General features: G+C 31.6%; 1 protein-coding gene and 1 pseudogene across 1 annotated transcript; one reads left to right on the forward strand and one right to left on the reverse strand.

Moving 5' to 3' along the window:
- Positions 1-6,395: 6,395 nt before the first annotated feature.
- LOC105115286 (nuclear pore complex protein NUP85-like) lies at positions 6,396-12,984 on the forward strand. The gene is made up of 18 exons (XM_011012126.1): positions 6,396-6,987; positions 7,073-7,175; positions 7,269-7,379; positions 7,484-7,567; positions 8,031-8,102; positions 8,220-8,276; positions 9,012-9,131; positions 9,247-9,447; positions 9,570-9,680; positions 9,784-9,821; positions 9,948-10,104; positions 10,880-10,981; positions 11,087-11,143; positions 11,373-11,519; positions 11,634-11,704; positions 11,816-11,903; positions 12,160-12,216; positions 12,547-12,984. Exons 1-18 carry the CDS (start codon positions 6,596-6,598, stop codon positions 12,742-12,744), a joined length of 2,166 nt encoding a protein of 721 aa, XP_011010428.1. The 5' UTR covers positions 6,396-6,595; the 3' UTR covers positions 12,745-12,984.
- Positions 12,985-13,475: 491 nt separating this feature from the next.
- Positions 13,476-17,915, reverse strand: LOC105115289 (uncharacterized; annotated as a pseudogene).
- Between the last annotated feature and the right edge of the window lie 4,823 nt (positions 17,916-22,738).

Genomic DNA, 22,738 nt, shown 5'->3' on the forward strand with positions numbered 1-22,738 from the left:
TCATTATCTTTTTCACTCATAACCCAGCCCTAATTAGGCTTTGAGTTGAAGTTTCTGGAATCAATTCATCAGGACAAACCATGTCGGGTATAACTACTGTGGACAACAATAAAGGGGTAAGTTATAGATTTTCAAATATCAAAGATTTAAGTTAGAACACTATTTGAAACAAAAGGATAAAAAAAAAATTTCAAATGAAAAGTTACATTTAACACCCATAGTTTGATCCAAAATGCAATTACCCATTATAGTTTTAGAAATTACCATTAAATCTTGGTCAACTAAACTTTTCAGATCTCATAAATTGACTATAACATTCTCATCTATATTAAATAAGAAATCACCGGAGATGACAAATCAAATCTATCTTTTTCTCTCTTTCTAGCTTCGATCAACACTCCCTTCTCTCTCACTAACCCTAATTGATCCTAAGATCGGACCCAAACCTAAGTGATAGATTTATCTTGTACTAAATTTTTTAGATCATCATTGATGGATTCTTCTGGCAATTATTTCATTTAGAACTTAACAACAAATGTATTTTCCTAATTTATTTATTAAATCATGACATTATAAATCATTGATAATGTGTTATTTGTTATTTAAAATTGTTAATTCAACTATTTAATAGTTGTTGTTACCCAATGGAACTTATTTAATTAACAATTCATTAATTTTAAAACTAAAACCCTAATCCTTAAAAATATCCCATATAATCGATTTTTTTGTTAAAATCAAAAGTAATCAGAATATAAAACACGTTTGGGGTGGTGATAAATCATGTATTATTGTTTATTCTTTACACCATTAAAAAACCCTAAATTATTGAAAACAGGAACCTAAATTATTTATATGCTGCATAAAACAAGTGTAATTCATGTTGAAACAATCTTTTAAACTTTTTTTAAGCAATGTTGAACATAATTAATAAGGTTTTTTTTTGGGAAACCCTAAAAATAATTTTAGGGTTTAGGGATCATGCTATCCTATCTTTCTTTTTATATTGTTTGGCAAATATGTTTAGGGATCTGAACTCATGTATATGGGATTAGTATGGTTAATAGAAGGTGACATTTTGATTGGTAGATAGATGCTTGTTTTAGTTTGTGTTTAAAAATATGCATTTGCCATGCTTGTTTGGGTATGTAAGGACTTTTAAAAACTTATTTATCACCATTGCATAATACAAAATGCAAGATGTGATTGCCCATCATGAAAATTCTCTGTATATCGTAAGAAATTGTTACTTTGACTATATGTTTTAAATAAACATATTGTTCATATGTAAACAATTTTATGACATATGTTTGTTAGGATTTCAAATAAAATATGACAGATAAAATATATTTGTTGATGATGCCTCAGTGTATGATATATTAAGCATGTATAAATAAAAAAAGGATGAAGAAATTCACACACATACACATACATATATAGATAATGATAATGATGCTTCTTATTAAACCCCTAAGAATTTCAAAGTGTTATTGAAGTAAACATAATGATGGCAAGCTAGTTGGAACTAAGTATTTTATTAGATATAATGATGAAGTTTAAAACAATAATAAAATGAAATTAGTTATTGAGAAAAAAGATTTAGATTCAAGTAAAGATAATAATAATATGTGTGTTGATATAGAGTATTGTTAGTAGTGATATAGGTGGTGGTATTGATGCTCGTGATGTTATAAGTGGTGTATGAGTGGTGGTGGTGGTGGTGATGCTAGTGCTATTATAGATGTTGTTATGGGAGATGATATGAGTGGTGGTGGTGGTGATGCTAGTGCTATTATAGATGTTGTTATGGGAGATGATATGAGTGGTGGTGGTGGTGATGCTAGTTGTGTTGTATGAGGTGTTGTTAATACACATGAAATAGATGGTAGTGGTGATATTAGTGGTAATGTTGGAGGTGTTGTTCATAGTGTCGCTGGTTGTGATGTTGTGAGAGTTGTTGTTAGTGGTGTTGTTGGTTTTAGTGTTATTGGTAATGTGGTCATTGATGTTGATCTTAGTTAGGCTAGGGGTTCTACTAGTGATGATATGAGTAGTAATAGTGTTGAAGTTGGGATTTCTATTAGATATAATAAGGATGTTAATAATTATATATGATGATGTTGAGAAGGATGATAAAGAGTCAGAAGATGATGATTATATCCCTTTTGATAAGAAAGGATATGAGTTTCTTTTTTTTTTTTAATAAAGCTAAAGATAGTGGATTAAAACCTTACAAGGTGATGCTTGTTTGGTAAAGTAATAGATAACTTTTTAGACTATAATAATGATAGGAAACTTAGTAATGATGAAGATATTGAATATTGTTATTGATTTAAAAGTAATAATAAGTTTGATGAGCAAAAAAGTGATAATTTAAGTAAGAGGAATAAGAAAAAAAAGAGCATGAATATGATAGAAGATTTTAGTGAGAAGAGATTTAAGGTTATAGTGAATGAATCTATAATTTTTGAAGAATGTCAACTTTTAGTAATGCAAATCACTTCAAAGATGTATTGCGAAAATATAAAGTGAAACATGAATACCAATTGAAAAAGTATATTAATTAGAAAGAGAAAGTTATAACAAGATATTTAGGGGATGGTTGTACTTAAAAAATATTTATATTTTTTCTCGTTTCTAGTACCAATACATTCATGGTTAAGTCATTAAGAAATAAGCATAGTTGTTTTGACCTACATGCATAAAGGTTGCTAATTCAAAATTAATGAAAAAAAAGTTGTCAATAATTATTACAAACCCAAATATTTTAAATGAAGCACTCAAAATGGTTTTAGAAGATCAATTTAGGATTAAACCATGTAAAAGGCAAGTATAAAGAGTTAAGAGAAAGGCAAAAATTTTGGTAAAAATAAATCACATTGATTCTTTTAATAAAACTCCGAACATATATCGAGTTGTTGAATGAATATAATCTATGCTCCAATATTTTCTTAGGTTTGACCCTAATTACAATTTGAATGAGAATTCACTATGGAGATTTGAGATGGTATATTTGTTTGAAAGACATGAAAGATGCCTTTCAAAATGGATGTAGGTAATTTATTTGGATAAATGGATGTCATTTAAATGATCCATGAGTCTTATTATTGGTTATGGGTTTGAATGATAATAATATATTGTTTTTAGTAACATATGTTGTTTTTAAGTGTGATAACAATGATAAATGATGATGGTTCTTATATATATTATATGGATCCATCTAAAATGGTATGCATCATAAGCCGTATTTCATTATATTTGAAAAGTAAAAAGTAACTTTTATTCTTAATCAACAAAATTTTCATTGCATAATATGTTGTTTATCTAATTATTATATTCTTTTGTTTTTTTAAATCTTTCAAAAGCAGTATTTGAGATATTCTTGAATACGATACATAGACATTGTGCAAGACATATCTATACTAATCTAAAAAAAAAAAGGATTTCATGATTTAGAAATCAAGATTGGATTTGAGAGTGCTTTCCAATCATACACAATTCTTAATTTTATTAGCCAAACGAGGGATGCTGGAAAAGTTAAGAATGGTTTGACAATAAAGTGAAGATTGATATTATTACTAATAATTTGGCAATCCCTTAATAACTAAGAAAAAAAATATAAAAATTTATTGATAGTGTTGTTGCTAGAAAAATAAGGTTAAAGTTTATGGCTAGATTTGATAATAGGTTTATTCATATTACTAGTTGGAAAACAAGGATAACTTTATATAAAAAAGATACTTGATAAGTGTTTTGAGAATGTAACAATCATGAGAATGATCTGAGCTAATACTAATAAAAATCTAGTATATGATGGCCAAACTAAATTGTGTATTGATTTGGAGAAAGAAAATTGCTCATATGGTGAGATGATCAAAATTGAAATTTAAGGCAGACATATGATGCCTTGTATGCATCACAAGAAAGTTGAGTTGGAAGATGTATATTGTACCTATTACACTATAAAATATTTAATTATCTTTTAACAAAAATGTCCTTAATTATAATTTGAAAGAAATAGCTAAATTTAAGAAATATTAATAAATTAGATAAAGAATATTAATTAAAATAAAAAAATAAAATTGACCAAAATTAAAAAGTGAATTTCATAATTTTCATCTTTATTAAAAAACAATCATGTCAATTAATTTATATTATTTCTCCAATTTAATAAATCTTAATTTATCTATTTTTCCCATATAGTAATTATGGGATTTTGAGTAAAAGATAGGGCTTATATAACATTTTTTTAAACATGATATTTTTGTTTTATCTTCAAATTTTTGAATGATTTATATGATTTTATAATATTTACGAGAACATTATAATTTACCCTATCTAATTTTTACTAAGTATAAGAATTAAGTTATATTTTACTTTAAAAAAATGCTTTAATTGAAATTGAAAAAAAAAAGAAAGAAAAGATAGAAATAAGGATAGTGATTATACCACTTTTACTTGAGTGTGTGTGAAGGGCTTTTACCTTCACAAAAATGAAGGTGGGAAAATATAAAAAAACATTAAAAAAAAAACTTATTCAGGTATGATAGTGGAAGTGATATCCTCTAACTCTATCAATCTTTATATATGAGTTTTTATGTATTTAAATAATTTATTATGTTTATAATTTTACAAATAAATATCTAAAATAATTTGCATATTTTTTCTAAAAATATATTATTAAATATGTTTGATAAAAATTAAATATTTTATTTTTATGGTCCATGTACTTTATTTAATGAAATTAAGTATTAAAAAGAAATATCAATTATTAGCAGTAAACCATTAGTGGGTGGCTAAAATGGTAAAGTGGATGAAGACCAAGAGGTACGCTCTTTATATGGTCTCCAACTTGACTCCTTTTATCTAATAATATTGATAGTCATAGACCACAGAGTGTACGTCATGTTTTATAAGTCTTGTTCAGAGTGTAGGGACTTGATTTGATATGCACAAGCTGATCCGAGATATCCTAAGACTTGATTTGATATACACAAGTTAACTTGAGATATCCCACATAAATTATTAATAATGGTCGGTCTCCAATAATAATGAACTAGTCCCTATACTTGCATTTCACTGTGGGGTTGAATAACTTTTTAAATAAAAAAATAATGTTTAGGCATTGAAAATGAGTAAACAAAACATGAAAAACCATTTATGACAAATATATAAAAACGTTAATTAGAGCTAAGTCAATATGAGAATTAGAGCTAAGTCAATATGAGACATCTCATTAAACTCGCAGTCTAAATTATGTAACTAGAATGAACTGATTAAAAATAAAAGGAATTATAAAGTTTTTTTTTAAAAAAATATTAACTTTTTTAAACTCATGATTCGGTTATTAAATTTGAAGCACCTAATTTAGAAAAATAACAAAGTTTAATTTCAAAAAAATTAAATATTAAAAAATAAAATTGAAAAAAAAAATATAATCATACATATAAGGATTTTAAAAAAATTATAATCATTAAAAAAAGATAAATTGTAAACTTGATTTGAAGGATTAGATTGGAAGCCATAAAAACTTTTATAAAAAGACAAATAAAAAAATTAAGAAATTAGAAGTAAAATGATCGAATTAAAATACCTTATATATATAAATTAAGAACTAGAGGTTAAATTGAAAAAAAAAACTTTTAAAAAAAGAAAAATAACTAAAAAACAACAATCAAAACTCAAATATTTAAATTTGAAATAACAAAACAAATAAGAACATCATGTATCTACAAGGGTAAAAATGAGAAATTAAGGAAAAATAAAAAAGAAAGGGTCAGTGTAGTGATAGCACATTTAGAGCATATACACCAATCTATAATAAAAAAAAAAATCTAAAATAATGAATGACCAATCTATAATAAAAAAAAAATCTAAAATAATGAATGACCATTTTTTACAATTAGCACACTGCTTTTAATAAAAAATTATTATTTAATGATAACTTATATAATTATTCTCAATCAAACTTACAATGAAATATTAACAACAATGAATAAAATATTTTGCATTCAAGGGTATATATGTATATTTATTTGTATATATAAAAATACCTACATACCCCTACTTGATACCATTTAATTTTTTTATGAGATTTTGATTATTTTATTATTTATGAAAACATTGAAGAGATAAAGATATATTTAAATAAACAATAATAATTTATATATCATGTAAAAATACTAAAATATCTCAAAGCATTTATTTTTTTGATGAAAAGGAAAAAAATAATCACCAGTGATGAATAAAAAAAATATGAGGATAGCTAAAGTGAATCTCTCGTGCGTTTTTAATATATTTGTTATATGGAATATTGAAAATTAATTATGATATTTTAGTGAAGGCAAAGGCACAGGCAGGGATCATTTAGGACTGTAGTCGATAAAATTTTTAGATGGTGGATCCAATTTATAGGTTTTCGTAATAAATTGAGGTTTCCCTTTCACTTAGGAAAACCACCGGTAGATAAAAACGCTGCGTTTGTTACACATGAAGCAAACCAATAAAATAACAGTCTCTCAGTCCTCCTTTCCTTCCAAAACCCCTCCAGAACCCTAGATCGTTACTCCTCCGTCATTTCCGTTACTCCTCCATCGAAATGCCTGACGTCGCAGCGGATTCTGCGGCTTCTGCCAGCTGTGGCGAGTTAGTCCCATTCGTGCCAGACACTGAAATCTCCGTGGTGTACCCGCTTCACCATGGCCTAAAACCTCCAATCTCTCGCGTCTCAATCTCCTGGGCCCGAGGAAACAATCTCCGCGTGTCATTACTCCGTAACCCGCCTTCCAATTCCGACTCCGACGGAGAAATTGGGGGAAAAGTTGTGGAGGTAAATCTCGACAGCGGAGCCGCCGACGTCAGAGAACCAGCGCAGTGGAGGCGCATTGCCTACGGCTCTGTTACACCCTTCGCGCTCCTTCAAAGTCGCAAGAATTCAGCTTCAATTTTATCTAAATTACAATCAAGTCCCTCTCCATTTCACCTTGACTGGCAAGTTTTGAATTGTTGTTTTTAATATTTATGTTTATTTATTGAATTATTTTTAGTAGAAAATGGGATAAATTATTTTCTTTAGGTGGGAGTATGTAATGGAGTATAGCAAGGACATAAAAGAACTACTTGGGAATCCGAAGTCAAATTATAATCCTTTAATTGAAGATCCTAAAGAAGTTTTAAAGGTGAAATTTCCTTGGCTCAATTGTTATTTATTTATTTATTTAGAGCTTAGAATTAGTGGTTGATTGTTTAATTAAGTGAATCATTTTGTGTAGAAAGGTGAGGAACCAACGAGCTTAAAGGCAGCATGGGAGCTGATGGAAATGTTTTATGCAGACAAATTATGTCAGAGTTGGTTGCCAGAACGCCTTGTCGATTGGTTGGCTGTAATGATCATTTATGCTTTCTATCTTGTGTGATGTTTTGGGGGTTGTGTTTGATCAAACCCTTTTGTTAATACTGCTGTTCTTATTCTTGCTGGTCTTGCCAGGATTATGATTGCCTGTTATCAGGTGACCAGCCAGCTGTTCATTCAAAACTTGTGGAGTTTCAAGGGACACTAGTTACCTTACAGGTTTGATTATGTTCTGGATTTTTTTTTTCAAGTTCTATTAAACAGTTTGATTTTTTTCTTTGCTTAACTAAGTTTCTAATAAATTTGTGAGTATAAATGTTAAACTTATGCTCTCATATGATCTGAAATTGATTTTTCAATATCATGATTGGGAAAGGTGGCAAGCAATATTGCTAAATGTAATCATGTTAGCGAAAAAGTTTTCTCTGTATTGGGTTGTCCATGAATGGAGCTTGAGTCTATTTCTGTCTACTATCTATGCGAATGCTGGATGTTTGGCAAGCCTCTCCAGCTTCAAATGTTGAAATGAGATGAAATTTGGTTGCATATGTTCAATTGAATCAATTCTTAGATTGGAATTTTGCGCAACTTATTTGACATTTATTATATCCAGGGTCAAAACCTATGTGAACTCACTTTTTTCTCTTGTGAATATCGGATCTTATATGATTGCTTTATGTAGGTCATTGAAGATGATCCTAAATATTGGGAGGTGATATCATCTGCACTAGCAGTTGGTTGGCTAGAGATTGTGGTAAAGTGGCCTTGGGTCCAGTCTTTCCTGTAGTCTATTGAGTGGTATAGTTCCTCTTATAGGCGATGAAATGATGACAAATGTTTTAATGCAGGACTTAATGTTTTTTTCTTGCAGGTGAAACTTTTGCGCTTGCATGGATCTTATCAACTGGATCAGATTGGCCCTAGAGAGGTTGGTAAGAATTTAATGATGATTGATTGAATAGGCACACACAGTTTGAAAATTATTCTTAAATTTCATTTTCTGCAAACTTTTTATGCCTTTTAGATTGTCACCTTGAGAAGGATGCTATTTTTAGTGACTATTTTTGCTTGCTTGGCCAAGTATTGGTTGTTCTGTAAATGTCAATTGACATTAAAATCTTAACTGTTCATTTAATTTAAACCTCTTTGCTTGAGAGCGTCTTTATTTGATGTATGTGGAATTTATGTCTGTCCATAAATATGTAATAACCATGCATTTGATGATTGAGCTGATATATTACAATTTGAGGATCAGGAGTGTTTGGCAATGAGGTTGAACCTGCTTTCGTCAAAATTTGAAATTTGTTTTTGCTTCAAATTGATTTTTTTAGTGTTTTTTGATCATTTTGATATACTGATGTTGAAAATAAATTTTTCAATTTTTTTTTTTTAATGTATTTCTAAGTGAAACAATTTTTTTTTTTAATGTATTTCTAAGTGAAAAACACCCTCTACCATACTTCCAAACACCCTCGTACACTGTTTTGTCCTTGATTTTTTTTTAACCAACCAACATAAGTTGTTTGGGTTTCATTTTTAGGTTCTGTTTTGTGCTTCTTGATTCATTATGTGAATCTTTGTCAAAATGAAGATTCCTTGGTATCCATGCATCCGTTTTCACAGTTGCATTTTAAGTCCTGTGTGTTTTTCTGTTATTGAGCAGACAGAGAATGGGCTAGTTGAGACTGTAGCTGTTCTAATTTCAATGATGCCACGCATGCGTCCAGAATTAAAAAATGGAAAATTAGGTGAATGCTTTAAAGCCAAACCTGATTTTATGAAGGTACTTGTGCATTTTAGTATTATATTTGAATCTTTCTATCTTCTTTTCCTATATACATATAAATATACATATACATATATGTATGTATATAACCTTACTATCTTTTATTTTCTAGGCATGGGAGAAATGGCGAGAACAAATAACTAAGCTGGATTCCAGCGCATTCTGGGTTCTATGTGATCACCATCAAACCAGGGAGGGCTTGAAAAATCTGATCCAGATCATGCTGGGAAACACCAGGATTCTCTGCACTGCAACATCCCATTGGATAGAGCTGTATATATCTCACTTCCTGTTCATAAGGCCATTCACTGTTGTAAGTGCATATTTACTATTCTTTAAGTTTACCGAATTATTTGTGTCTTAATCCTATGCTGCTGATGATTTTTTATCTTTTTGCAAGATTTGAGATTCCATTTAATTCTTTTCTTGGGTCAGGGGTTTGAAAGCATGTACAACCTAGCTCAGAAATGCATTAAGATGAAACCAATGTCTAGTCCACATAAGCTGCTGCGGCTAATAATTGGAATTATTGGGGAAAATACTGAGGTGAGCTATTTGGATCTGAAACTGCTAGGTTGTATTGTCCATTGTTTTACTCCCTTTTTTTCTTTTTTCTTATAAACTCTTTTGAGTTTTCAAACATTTGCAGGTTGTATTGGCTGAATGCTCAAGAGGGTTTGGTCCTTGGTGAGTTTTATTAATTTTCTCTCTATCCTCATTTTGGTTCAACATGTAGAAGCTTATTTTATTGTCTTTTAAGAAAACTTCTCCCAAACAACCCTTTTAAACTATATTTTGATGACTTTGCAACAGGATGGTGACTCATGCCATAGAGTTATTGACTGCTAGGAGCGACCAAGCTGATATTCTTTTACACAAGGAGCATGATGACATAGGGGGAATAAGTATGGAAGAGCTCCATCGTCTTGTTTATGCTCAAGTTCTAACTTCTCACTTCTTGACTTGGCAAGTAAGTGCAAACTGCTTGAATCATGGCATGCTAATTAAATCCATTGTAATAATGACAGATTATGCTAGAAGGTTAGTTTTAATATTAGTAGTAGATCAGTACATAATATTTCATACTTGAGATCCTTGAATCCAAGCTAACTTGTGTAATGAATATGGAATGTACAGTATATTTGAATATATACAAAAGTAGGATTTAAGGAGAAGGATATGCAATTTAGTACACAATTGGAACTGAGCTCAAGAATAAATCATTCACAAATTTGAATTCCTGTAGAAGAGGCAGAATTGTATCTAAACAATGGTATAACTTTGACATCTAGCACGGGCTGTCATGAAGGAGCTCCAACACAATCTATTTTGATGTAAAAGTAGACCTGACCTGTTTGGATAAAAAAGAAATTCAAATGTCTTTTCATTTATCCTTATGCTAGGAGATGTTTAACTTCAATTTACTTTCTATTAGCTCATTGCATTTAGAAATTCAGTTTCAGTTAAAAACGAATAATAAATTCTGCCTGTTCTTGGAGAGAGCCAACCCAATTACTTTGGGATTCAACCTTAAAGTTCCTGGTTGTGTACTTTTCAAGGCATAAGGTTCTTGAATATGAAGTGTGGAGGTGGATATTCTATCTGTTCTATTGCTCATTTTTTAGGCAATGTTTTGTCTTATTTTTGTCCTTATTAACTCCCTCTTTGTGTGTAATTACCTTGGCAGTAATTTACCCGTTCCTATTTTGTCAGTATTTCTTAATTCAATTCTCTTCTGCCTGCAGATTGCTCCTGTTTACTTGACATCATGTATGAGGCAAGGAATGAGTTTGTTGGAGGTTTTATTATACAGGCAGCCTGCCCAACACAATCAATTGTTGCTTAAGGTACTTGGTTCATCTTGAAGTGTCATCCCTGTGTCAATTTTTTGGATGCATTTATAGTTGATGTTTAAATCTTTGATTGATAGACATTTATCTGTCTGCCTGCAGAATTTAGAAATTTGCCGTCTGTATGAACTCGACCATGTCAGCTCAAACATTATGAAGGTATATGAAATCTTAAAACACATCCTTGACTTTATTTATGCATGAACGCACCAAAAGTCTTGTATCTTTGAGCTCAGTGAATTCTCTGCCTGTAGCTTTTGTTTATAGTGAAACTTAAACACATTATATTGTATACATGCAGAAGTCTTTTAGTGCCAGATTCTCCTGAGTATTGCAAGACTTTAGGTACATGGGCATTTATACTAACAAATTTAATAATTGTGTATAGATTGCTGGAGTGTACCACTGGAAGCATGGCAGGAAAGGTTTGGGAGTTTTCTGGCTTCAGCAAGCTCGGGATGAATTTCTCCTTAACAAGATTGCCCAGCAGTTGTTTGATTCTGTTGGAAAGTCAATCTCTGGTGAAAGCTTCAAGGTGGTTGTCATTGCAATCATTGATTTGATCAGCCAGCCAATGCTAAATTACTTGAGCTATAATAATAATAATAACCTTGGTAATTTTTTTTTTTCATATTGTTTGTCTGTACAGCAATGGGAGGGTTTAATTGAATTGTTGGGTTCGGAATCAAAGCCTGCTGGGAGTCTTGAGTTTCTGCACAAGTATAAGTTTTCTCTAATTCGGCAGTGATCATAATCCTCCCTTTACTTCATTTCCATTTCTTTTTTTTGTTTTCATTTTCAATCTTGGTTCTAAAACTAGATGTGTCACAGGTATAGGGATTTCAAGAAATTGCTACAGCAGGTTTGTGAGAGGAAAACTCCAGATGCTGCTCGGCATGCTGCTGACTTGCTCATGTTGGTATGTTTAATCAACAAACTTTCTATCCTATTGATGTAGTATCATTCAATACAATCTACAGATTCTAAAGACCCTGGATCTTGTAATGTAGTGCATTTGTTGAAATATGAAGTGGTTGCACAAGCAGCAATAAGCTGTGATTTTGCAGTACACTCGTTGCTATCTCGGATCTCCTGTTTGGATGGAGTTTTTTTTGAAATAATATATATGTTGCAAGGTTTGGTATTTTATTAGTTTCTGTTTTGTGAATGTGCAGCTTATGAAGAACCCTTCTACTCCTCAACGTTTCTGGCTGCCTCTTCTTTATGATTCTGTAAGCTTTTTCTCCTTTCCTCTCTAAATAATATCTCTGAGATAGCAAAGAGTGCAGTGTATTGTAGAAGTTTATTCTGTGCATGCCTTGGAATTTCCATATTTTGCAACAGGTCTGGATTTTTTTAAATGTAAATTGCCAGATTACATTTTTTTGCAGGTTTTCGATATTGAGCAGGCTAACCATATTTATTTTATCTCAATTTCTTGTTGAGTTTGAGGTTTTGTTTGATATATTTTAACAGTAGGTTTTTGTGTTACAGAATGTGCATATGATTAATTGAATTCATGCATGCCCGACTAATTGCTAGTTGATGATTCTTTATTGCAGTTGACACTGCTTAGCTGGCAAGGGCGACCTTTGCTAAATGTCTCCCAAACAAACCTTTTGTTGAATAAACTGCAAGAATTGTCCATGGCAAGCCTGCGACCAGGCATTGTTGCCACTGACTTGCCAGCAGAGGCATTAGACTCTGTTAGGCTAGCCCTTGCTACAAATCTTGGGCGTGCCATCTTAGAAGAACAGTGATGCTTTGTTTTTGACATTCATGAAGATTTTAATGCACAGTACGTTTTGCTACCTTATCTATTTTCCTTACGACCAAGCATTCAAGCCACATGATCACCATCATTTCGAAGGAATGTTGATGGTGGATTTGGAATTCGGTTCATGCTTGTGTAACTCGTTTGTTTAAAGTTTTGCGTTGCCAATGTTTCACAAGAGAAACCACTACTATTTCTAGAAGTTTTACTTTGAGAAGGCTGCAGACATCGAACTTCACATCTCCTTGCAGAATTACATTACAAGTCTCTTGTTAGCAGAAAAGGAGGTGCCCAGATGCTAACACAACTCTGCTATTGAAGTTTTCATCTGAGTTGTATCGATGATGGCTTGCCATGGAGCAGTTTCAACTATTGTTGTATAATGGTATGCTTAAAGAAATGCAAATGACCTTAAATACAATCGTGATCCTTCACTCGAAAATGCAATCGTGATCCTTCCGTCACATTCGAGAGATGCTTTACGCCGCCTGAACGAGCATTTGCATGCCCTCATGCACAGCATTACCACGATCCAAGATTTTTTTTTTTTTTTTAAAAATACCTTCCAAGCTGTTTTGTGCAGACAATAGGTTGGGGGTCTTGACGGCTCGCCAATTGGAGTGGCAAGGAAAGGTGGAGTGTTGAGTTAAAGATGGTATATAGGAAGGAAATGCTGCTAGAGACGGAGAGATAGGAGAGGGAGAACAAACAGGTGCAGGGAAACAAATCAACCAATGCCTTTATACTTACAAAAGAATACAAGCACTACAATCAACATAATGAAGCTATACCAGGACTGCACCGTTTAATAAAGAACTGCTACTCGGTAACATTGAATTTATCGAGAAAAGAAAAAAGAACCTCGGAAAGGTTAAAATAAAAAAATGCAGCTGAGAATAGACAAAAATAAAATAAAATTGTAGGGCAGAAGAAATCTGGGGAGCTATATAGTCAAATAAATAGTCCTGGATCTTGTACCATTTTGGCCACCAAGCAAGCTTGGCAAGACTTATCCCCTATCAATTTTTCTTCACTCTGGGTTGCTGATCCTGATAAAGAGCGACTGGAATTAACTTACAGAGTACTATACAAGTTCACTGCAGCTTCCCAAGGCAGTCCTGCTTGTCCAAGCATGCCACGGAGGATTTTGTTCGTGTCATCTTGGCCACAGGCAAGTAGAACCACAGGACAAGGCCTGCTTAGTTACCATGTACATCACCTCAGCGTGTTACAGTTTCTTGGGTAAATTGTAGTTCTTCTTGAGAAACTTTGACGCTGCCACATCATTCCGGTAACAAAACACACGGAGAAACGAGTTTGGGTCAGTAGGATTCCACTGCCCTGAAGTTGGAGGTAATGGAAGTTTAGACCTGGCAGGAGAGCCATATGTCTCCAAGGTTACACGTCTGTAACGCTCAACTAGACTCTCTCTCTGTATCTGTTTTGAGAAGGGGAAGGATACTTCTGACTGTGGTTGAAAACTTGTCTATCAAATCGGCAGGCAGGCCATCCCCGTTGGCCCAAAATAGATCTTTAAGGGATTTGAAATCATCCTCTATTATCTGAGAGTCCTGAAGCGTGAAACCACGAGAAGGGCCTCCCGCAAGCAAAACAAACAGGAATCCATCAAAGGAAGCTCTCATTATGCTGGTAATAATTCGTGTCCGAACTCTTTCATGTATTGCGTTTGAAATGATCATCAAATTCCGCTCAAGCTCCCGGGTAAGGGGTTCAATCCTAGAAGATGATGGCTCTCCAACATACAAACCATCCCACATAACATGACTCAAGTCATGGAAAATGATTTTGTAAGCAACAGCCTCACTTAGTTGTTGAACTCCTTCTATACAAGCAGCTGGTGTTAGTTCAAACTTTTTTGCCAAACCATTTGTAAAGTCTTCTGCATGAGCAGATTCTGTGTTCCTAAAATGGGTTATTATTCTCTTCTCTATTACATCCAACTGTGATCGGATTCTGTGCAAAGTATTTATACGAACACACAGCTGGGGCACCCCAAAGGAATTATCCCCGTTCATTGTCACAACCTGTGAATTTCTCTTCTGAGTGTTTGGTAACTTATCTTTCTTCTTCCATGCAAACTTTGATCCTGCAGTACATCTGGTCAATGCTGGCATATTTGGAACGTATGTATTTTGTGATCCTACATATCAGACCGATTGATTGCAGTTGTTAGAAACTCAAGAAACTGAAGCCATGGACATATTTGAGCTTTGCAAACATTTACCACAGCCAGATTTTTCCTTGGTTGCATAATACTGAAGGCATCTGTCAAGACCAGCCATCAAGTCAGGTAGCAGTGCCGGATGCATTGGTATTCGCAGCTGAAAATATGCATCCAAAGTTTCATCAATAATCCGCAAAACTTCAATGGCAGATGGAGCGTATCCTTCTTGATTTGCCTGCGGGTTCCAGACCTACACAAGCTGGTTAGCTCACGGAAAGGTTATTACAGATCATACGAAAAATACATCAAAGAAAAGAATGGACAGTCAAAACTGACAGCTACTGGGGAGAAAATTCAACAGATGAGTGCATATGATAGCATGGAAGGTTAAAAAATGCTTGCACAAATCTATCACAAGTTTGCAAACTATCATAAATGTCATAACAGAACCTCTTTGATGGGCAGGCTATCCAATTAAGCATAATATCTCATTGCCAACATTCAACTCTAGCCTCCTCGATGTATGTCTACTTCAAAGGTTAGCTTTTTTACAAGCCAAGATTGCAATAGCATAATGGATTAACTTTCATGAAAGTCTTGTAACAATGTAACATAATCAATAGTAAGTGAAACATGTCAATGTTGACATGGTTGACACCAAATTCAATAGAATAAATCTGCAAGTTTGTGCAGTGGTGGATTTAATGATGGAAAAATCAATGCAGAAACAGCAGTACAAACAAGTTAACAAGTACCTCCTGTTCCAAATTCCAGTCAACCCATTCCTTAAGTCTGTTTAGTCTTGCTTTGATCCATCCTTTCAACAGATTGGCAATTGGAGCTTCAGCTTCATAAGGAGGCATTTCACGGATTATTGCCTTCCCACCATCATCACTGTCCACTGAATCTTCTACAGCAATCTGCACCAGATCTTTCTCCGGTTTATCTGTGACTCTAAGCACTTGCACGGCATCTGGTGTTAATTCCACTATACTAGATATGAATTATTTTATCTCATTTCCATAGCAAGCATGAAGAGTGGCCACAGCGACACCAGCCGAGAAAGGATGCCATCTTTTCAGTATTGGACTAAATACTTGCTTCTCGTTAACTGCCAGCTCACCAACATCCTTTGCAAGAATGGCAAGAATAGGAAGAGGGTTTGGCTGGTTTTTGGATGCTCTCCGGCTTGAGTCTGCTTTCTCCATTCTCTAATTTTATGCCAAATAAAACAGTCATCTAGCCAGCCAAGAGAACTGATATTAACATAGATGCACCTCTCCATCTCTCTCAATGCAATTATAGTGTTCATGGAAGAAGCTCATGAAAATAAAAAAATTACTTGGAGGCTAGCTTTTGTTTATGAGATCACACTTAATTTGAGCTTAAACTATGCTCATCACAGGTAGCACTAAGTTGACCTCTTGACAGCTATCTTAACCCAATTTGAATAGCCAATATAAAGATATATTGCATATGCTTATCTTGAAATAAATGGAAAATATAAAGCCACCAAACAGAAATCTTTTTTGAAATTTATATAAAGATATATAGCAGACATTTGAATTTTATTTATTTATTTATTTTTAAGGAAAAAGGAAGCCTTTATTCCATTCTTTATGCTAAGTAGCCACACACATTAAGATATTGATCAAGCATTGGGGAAAGAAAAAGAAATAAAAAAAGAAGAGCAGATCTTCAAAGAAAAGCGATGTAACAAGTTCCTCAATCCTTCATAAACTCTCTAACTATTATAAGGTGCTGACCAAGTAAACAACACTTCAGCACTGCATTCTGAATCCCATTCCTAAAGGTTCATGCAGTGTAGAGATAGCAAGTGCCCTCATACTATAAATGAGAGCAAGGTCATTGAGAACTATGGCTCTCATGTCTCATGTCTATCGACTAGGTTGCAAAGACTTACTTGAGCAAAATCAGTGCGTAGTGATGATCTGATGTAAGTTTCAATCATGGTACGAGCCACATCTACTTCACCTTTTCTCTTTCAGCGATACTCATTAGATATATCCTCAACCAAAATCTTGGCTGCCAACACCCCCAGAGAAACAATGCTCTGCATGGTCTCGGCATCCCCCCTGTCAAAAGTGTCATGATAAGCGAGGACTCTTTTCTCTGCCCATCCCAATATTGAACTCAATGTAGAACTCAAAATCTTGGAGCATTGCGGATCCTTTGTTGTCTTCGCATCTTTTGCAACTTCTGCTAGCTTACCATCAGCTGCATCAAGCAGATCCGTTTCTACTTGGCCAGTTGCAACAAAACGGTGAAATAAAAGGATTGTCCAAGTCTTCTTTATGTGTTCCATCAGTTCATCAATTTCATCAATTATAGATGTTTCGTCATTAACATCAAAGCAGGCTTGTAAAAGAACTTCATAGAGTCGAAGATTCAATGTAATCCCATCAGCCCAGTGGCATATCTCTGAGAGAGACCCATCAGATCTACTTGCCAGTGACATAACAGCACTGCGAAGCACTTGCAAGGACTCGTTATTCTTTCCAGTCTCTATAGGCCTATCCATAGCTCCATGGAGAATTTGCTGCAGTCGCTGTGAAGTAGGATTTGACTTATCAAATGGCACATGGGGATGCAAAAGAAGTCCAGCCTCAAGAACTTTCATGGTTCTCTTCCGCCACATTTCATATTCTTGTTGATCAGTAAAATCCAAAAGCTTGAGCTGTTGCAGTAGCTCTAGTGGAAGAACCATCGACTCAATTCGCCTTCCAACCTGTAACTAGCACATTAATAGGGCTCCATAATAGCCATGAACATGCGTGTAGTCAAATGCTATCTCAGCTAAACAAACTACAAAAAGGCTCAACATACCAGCACGATACAAAGCGGTCATCAAATGCATTACAATCCACGAGTAGATGGTAATTAGTAAAATAATAGCTCATTTTAACAATAATTTAGAGCTTAAAGTTTTCCTTTACGACACCAGCAATCATGATCGACACTAATTATCCATCAAAGCATCGCGCTTTACCAGATAAAAAAAACTCAACAGAATACAGGAAAAATAATTAAAAAAAATCCCAAAAAAAAATACAAACTTTCTTTTAAAAAAACCCAACAAAACAGGGGGAAAAAACTGGACGGGAAGTCACGGGGCATGGTCAACAACAGCACTGCTTCTGTTTGCTTAGTCAAGTCCCGCATTAATCGATTATTTTCGAAATTAAACTAAAAAAGATAAAAAAAAACCAAATTAAATAAAATCTAACCTGACCGGCATATGAAAATTATGATCAGTAAATGTACAGTTAGTTTAAATTTAATAAAATGTTATGTTATGTTATATTGTGTTAATTGTTGATCTAATTTTGTTAATTATAATTGAAAATATTATGTGTTACTTATATAAATTGTGTTTTGAGGTTAGAAAATTGAAATTGTGCAAATTATAATTTATTTAGGAAGAGAGTTAATGGCATAAGAAACTATTCCTAGATGTGTCTCTTAATCAAGTTTCAGATTGCATTGTAACTTGCGAGTCTGGCATTAATGACTCTCTAGTTGCAGATAATAAATATGACTTGCATGTATATATGCTATTTTTAACACAATCAAGTGTGTTATATCTCTAAATATTTTATTGATTATGTTATTTTATATAAAAAATTATTGTGCTAAGTTTTTTTTTTAAAAAAACTTATATTTCATTCCATATAATTATAAACTTTTGAAATTTGTTTTTGAGATTTTAATGGTTATAGTGTTTTTAGACAAAGTATATGTGGATTGTATTCTTTTATCATTAAATTTTTTGTGCCGAAATGTATGTTAATGATATTTTTTTACTTTTTAAAAATTATTTTTAATAATAGTACATCAAAACGATCCAAAATGTATAAATAATATTAAATTTTAATAAAAATAAAAAATAAAATTTTTAAATTTTTTTTAGAAATGCAGATTCAACTGCGTTCCTAAACAAGTTTTTAGTTTAGGATAATATTCAGATAACTGATCTAATGATACATTTAATGTCAAATTAGAAAAAGTAAATTAAATTATAATTTGACTGGTATCTTCGCAAGTGTTGATGTAATTGTATGGTGAAATTCAATTATCAAAGAGTGCCTTGTAAGGTTTTGTAGCGGTCACGCCTATGAGGCATATAGGGTTGATAAACTATAAAAATAAATAAATTCACCGAAAAAAGGACAAAGGAATTCAAATCATTTTTCAAAATATTCTCCCTTATATTTTCTCTTCTCTTCTCTACTTCTTTGATCAAAAGCTAGCTACCCCCGAGCCTCGTAACCATCATATTTATTGCCTTATCTAATATCGAAGATTAGAAATTTATTTAAGACAGTCAGCAGTTGATGGAGGAGTCATAATTCTACATCTTATAGCACAAAACTAATACTATTAAAACATCATTCAATTTGCGGTTACTTTTTATGCTATGACAACTTCAATGTTCCAATTGGGAGACCTATCAACCTTTGCAAAACTTATATTATATTATAATTATAATTTTATCAACTATAAACTAAAAGATGAAAGGGTTTTATCATCTTTGATATTAAATTTATTTTTTTATTGAGTTATTACACTTTTATTATATAAATCAGAGTTTGGCATATTAAAAGTGTTGACTCAGGTTTTTTTTTTAATTTAATTTTTTTAATTTTTTAATATTAGATTGATTGAAAAATAGATTTTATAATTTATTTTTTTTACTTTCTATTATGTTATTTCGGCATCATGACCCTAGAATAGTATTTAATGGGTTAACTCGAGATAACTCGAATTATTTTTTGTGTCCTTTTTTAATTGAATTTTTTTTTTCAATTTCATCATTCAACATTGAGAAAATTAAGAATTGAGTTTCATAATTTAGTTCAACTTGCTTTCTATAAGGATATCTTGGTTTCGTGATCAAAGTTGCAGGGTCTGATATATTTAACCCTATAAATCATGCCATTTTTTTATTATCTTTTTAAGCGATTATCTTGGTTTCATAACTTGGGTCACGTATCCTTCAACATTTGATTTGATTTTATTAGTTTATCATTATCTTATGATTTAGATTGTGAGTTTGACTGGTAACCCAACTGACTCATTTGTTTTCTTTTTTTCTCAATTTTATTATTTAATATTGTGTTTGAATAAGAATTGAATTTCATGATTTTTTTTGTTTGCTTTTATAAGGTTATATTAGCATCATGACCTAAGAATAATGTATAACATGTTAACTTGAGTTGACTTAGTTTATTTTTTATGTCATTTTTTAATTAAATATTTTACAAATTTCATCGTTCATCATTGGATTCAACATGGGTGATTGAGAATTGAGTTTTATAATTTATTTTGATTTGCTCTTTATGAAGTTATCTCAGTCTCATGATTAAAGTCTTGGATTTGACAGGTTAGCCTATGTTAAATTAAGTTATTTGTTTAATTTTTTATGAGGTTATCTCGATCTAATAACTAGGAATATAGATTTCATGGATTGACTTGGGTAATTTTTTATATTTTTTTATTGATTTCCTTTTCAATCTCATCCTTCAATATTAAGCTGATTAGGGATTGAAATTTATAATTTGTATCAATTTGTTTTCCATGATGTTATTTTAATCTTATTTCTTGTGTCATAGGTTTGATAGGTTAACTTAAATCGACTTTTTAGATCTTTTTTTAATTGATTTTTTTCATCCTATAACATTGAATTGATTGAAAATTAGGCTTCATAATTTATTTTAAATTGCTTTATACCTAATTTTATAACTTAGGTCATGAATTTAACATTTTAACTCGGGTTGACTCTAGTCAAGTCAATTCAATATGTTATTATCTTAATATTAAAAGAAAAATATCATTTTAAAATTTCTTTTAATCAAACTATGTTTTTACAGGTTGTATAGGTTGTTTTTGGACCTGCAAAGTCAATCGGGTTACACATCGAGTCAATCCTCACACGATTAAAACTTTTTTTTTCCACTAGAAAAAAACACATTGGCAACATCTAAACTTTTTTTTACATTCAAGAAAAACTTGACCTGACTTGTAATATAACGCGAGTCAATGATTTAGTTATAATTAAAAGAGGAGGTGAGTTTAGTGTTCACTATTTATTGGAACACCTCACAGTACTATTCATTAGAAGAATGATTTGATTTTTTTTTGTACTTAAAGTTTTTTATTTTTTATTTTTCAATCTCATCTTTTAAAATTTGGTTTTTGGTTCTCTAATTGTTTTCTGAGTGATTTTTTTTAAATTTATCTTTCAATATAGGTTGATATTGAACTTCATAATTTGTTTTGGTTTGTTTTCTAAAGAGTTATTACGGTCTCAAATAAATATCTTTAATATTAGGCTGGTGCTCAATTTTATAAGTAAATTGGTGCTTCATTGTGTGAGTATCTATATTTGATATCATATAATTAAATATAAAAATGGTTTTAAAAAATTAATTTTGCTCAAGAAATTACTTGTAGACCTCAGTTTCCACAATCATACACCCATGACATTATTTTGTTATAATCAAGTTGTCATGTATATTGTGGCTAATGTAGTGTTTCAGAAACAAACAAAACATCTTAAAGTGGATTGTCATTATATTCGCTGTCAAGTTTAAGCTAAACTTATTTAGACCATGTATGTGCGCACTTATGATTAACAAACTGATATGCTTACCAAAATCCTACCTTTTACTTAGTTTTATTGGTTAAGCAAGCTTGGATTAATTAATTCGTTTGATCTAGCTTGAGGGGAGCCATTAGAAATTATTGAATCATGGATATGGAATGGTGAAGAAAATTTGAGAATTACAATCTCTAAAGTTTTATTGATAGAATTATACATGTATATATAGACTAGAATTGGAACCTAATACAGTAATTAATGATATGATTATGTCTTTTATTTTAGGAAAAATATATAATAATTATAAAATCATCTAAACTAGGTAATAAATAAACTATCTTAAATAATGTAATAACTACAGAGACTTGCATGACCATTAACCTACAATACCTTTAATATATTCTACCAGGCAAACATTTACAACGATAATAAACCCTAAAATATCTCAGATAATCAACATTGAAATATTGCTCGGTACTTCTAGAAATCCTCAACACAATATATTATTTTGTATACAAAGTTCATGAGATTGATTAATATAATCAAGTTATGTATATATTTTAAAATACATTTCCATGAATTTTTCTAATGAAACCACTTCATATTTTCTTAGGAAAATAAATATTAATTGATTAAAATAAATTTTAGAAAATTGTATAGACCAATATTTTGTACAGAAATAAAATAAGAATCTCAATAATTGTAATTCTTATTAATTAAAGAGTTTTGATTTAAATTTTCTTTTATAATACAAGTAATACATGATATTGATTATTATAATTATAATAAATAACGACCATAATCTTTAATGATAAGTACAAGTTTGTAGCTTCTATAATTTTATTTTAAATTTTCTATTTCAATCAAAATAGTAAATCAATTATTCCTCTCACCTTAAGACATACCCTTGATTAACGACCTTAATCTATTCTTAATTTCAACAACCTTGTAAGAAGTTAATGATCTCACTAAAATCTTTCCCAAACAATCTCTTACCGATCCGCCACTACATAAAATTCAAAAGCAAGAAAAGAATAAGCAAGGTGATTAGTACTTAAAAGTGCATTTTTATCATGGTTTTATATCATCATTTTGCACTTGAAGTATCAATAACTCCTTAACCAAAGCATGTTTTATAATAATATATCAAATAATATAAGATACCTTTAATTT

Source organism: Populus euphratica, unplaced genomic scaffold, assembly GCF_000495115.2.
Source record: "Populus euphratica unplaced genomic scaffold, PopEup_1.0 scaffold671.1, whole genome shotgun sequence".
NCBI classification, from domain to species: Eukaryota; Viridiplantae; Streptophyta; class Magnoliopsida; order Malpighiales; family Salicaceae; genus Populus; species Populus euphratica.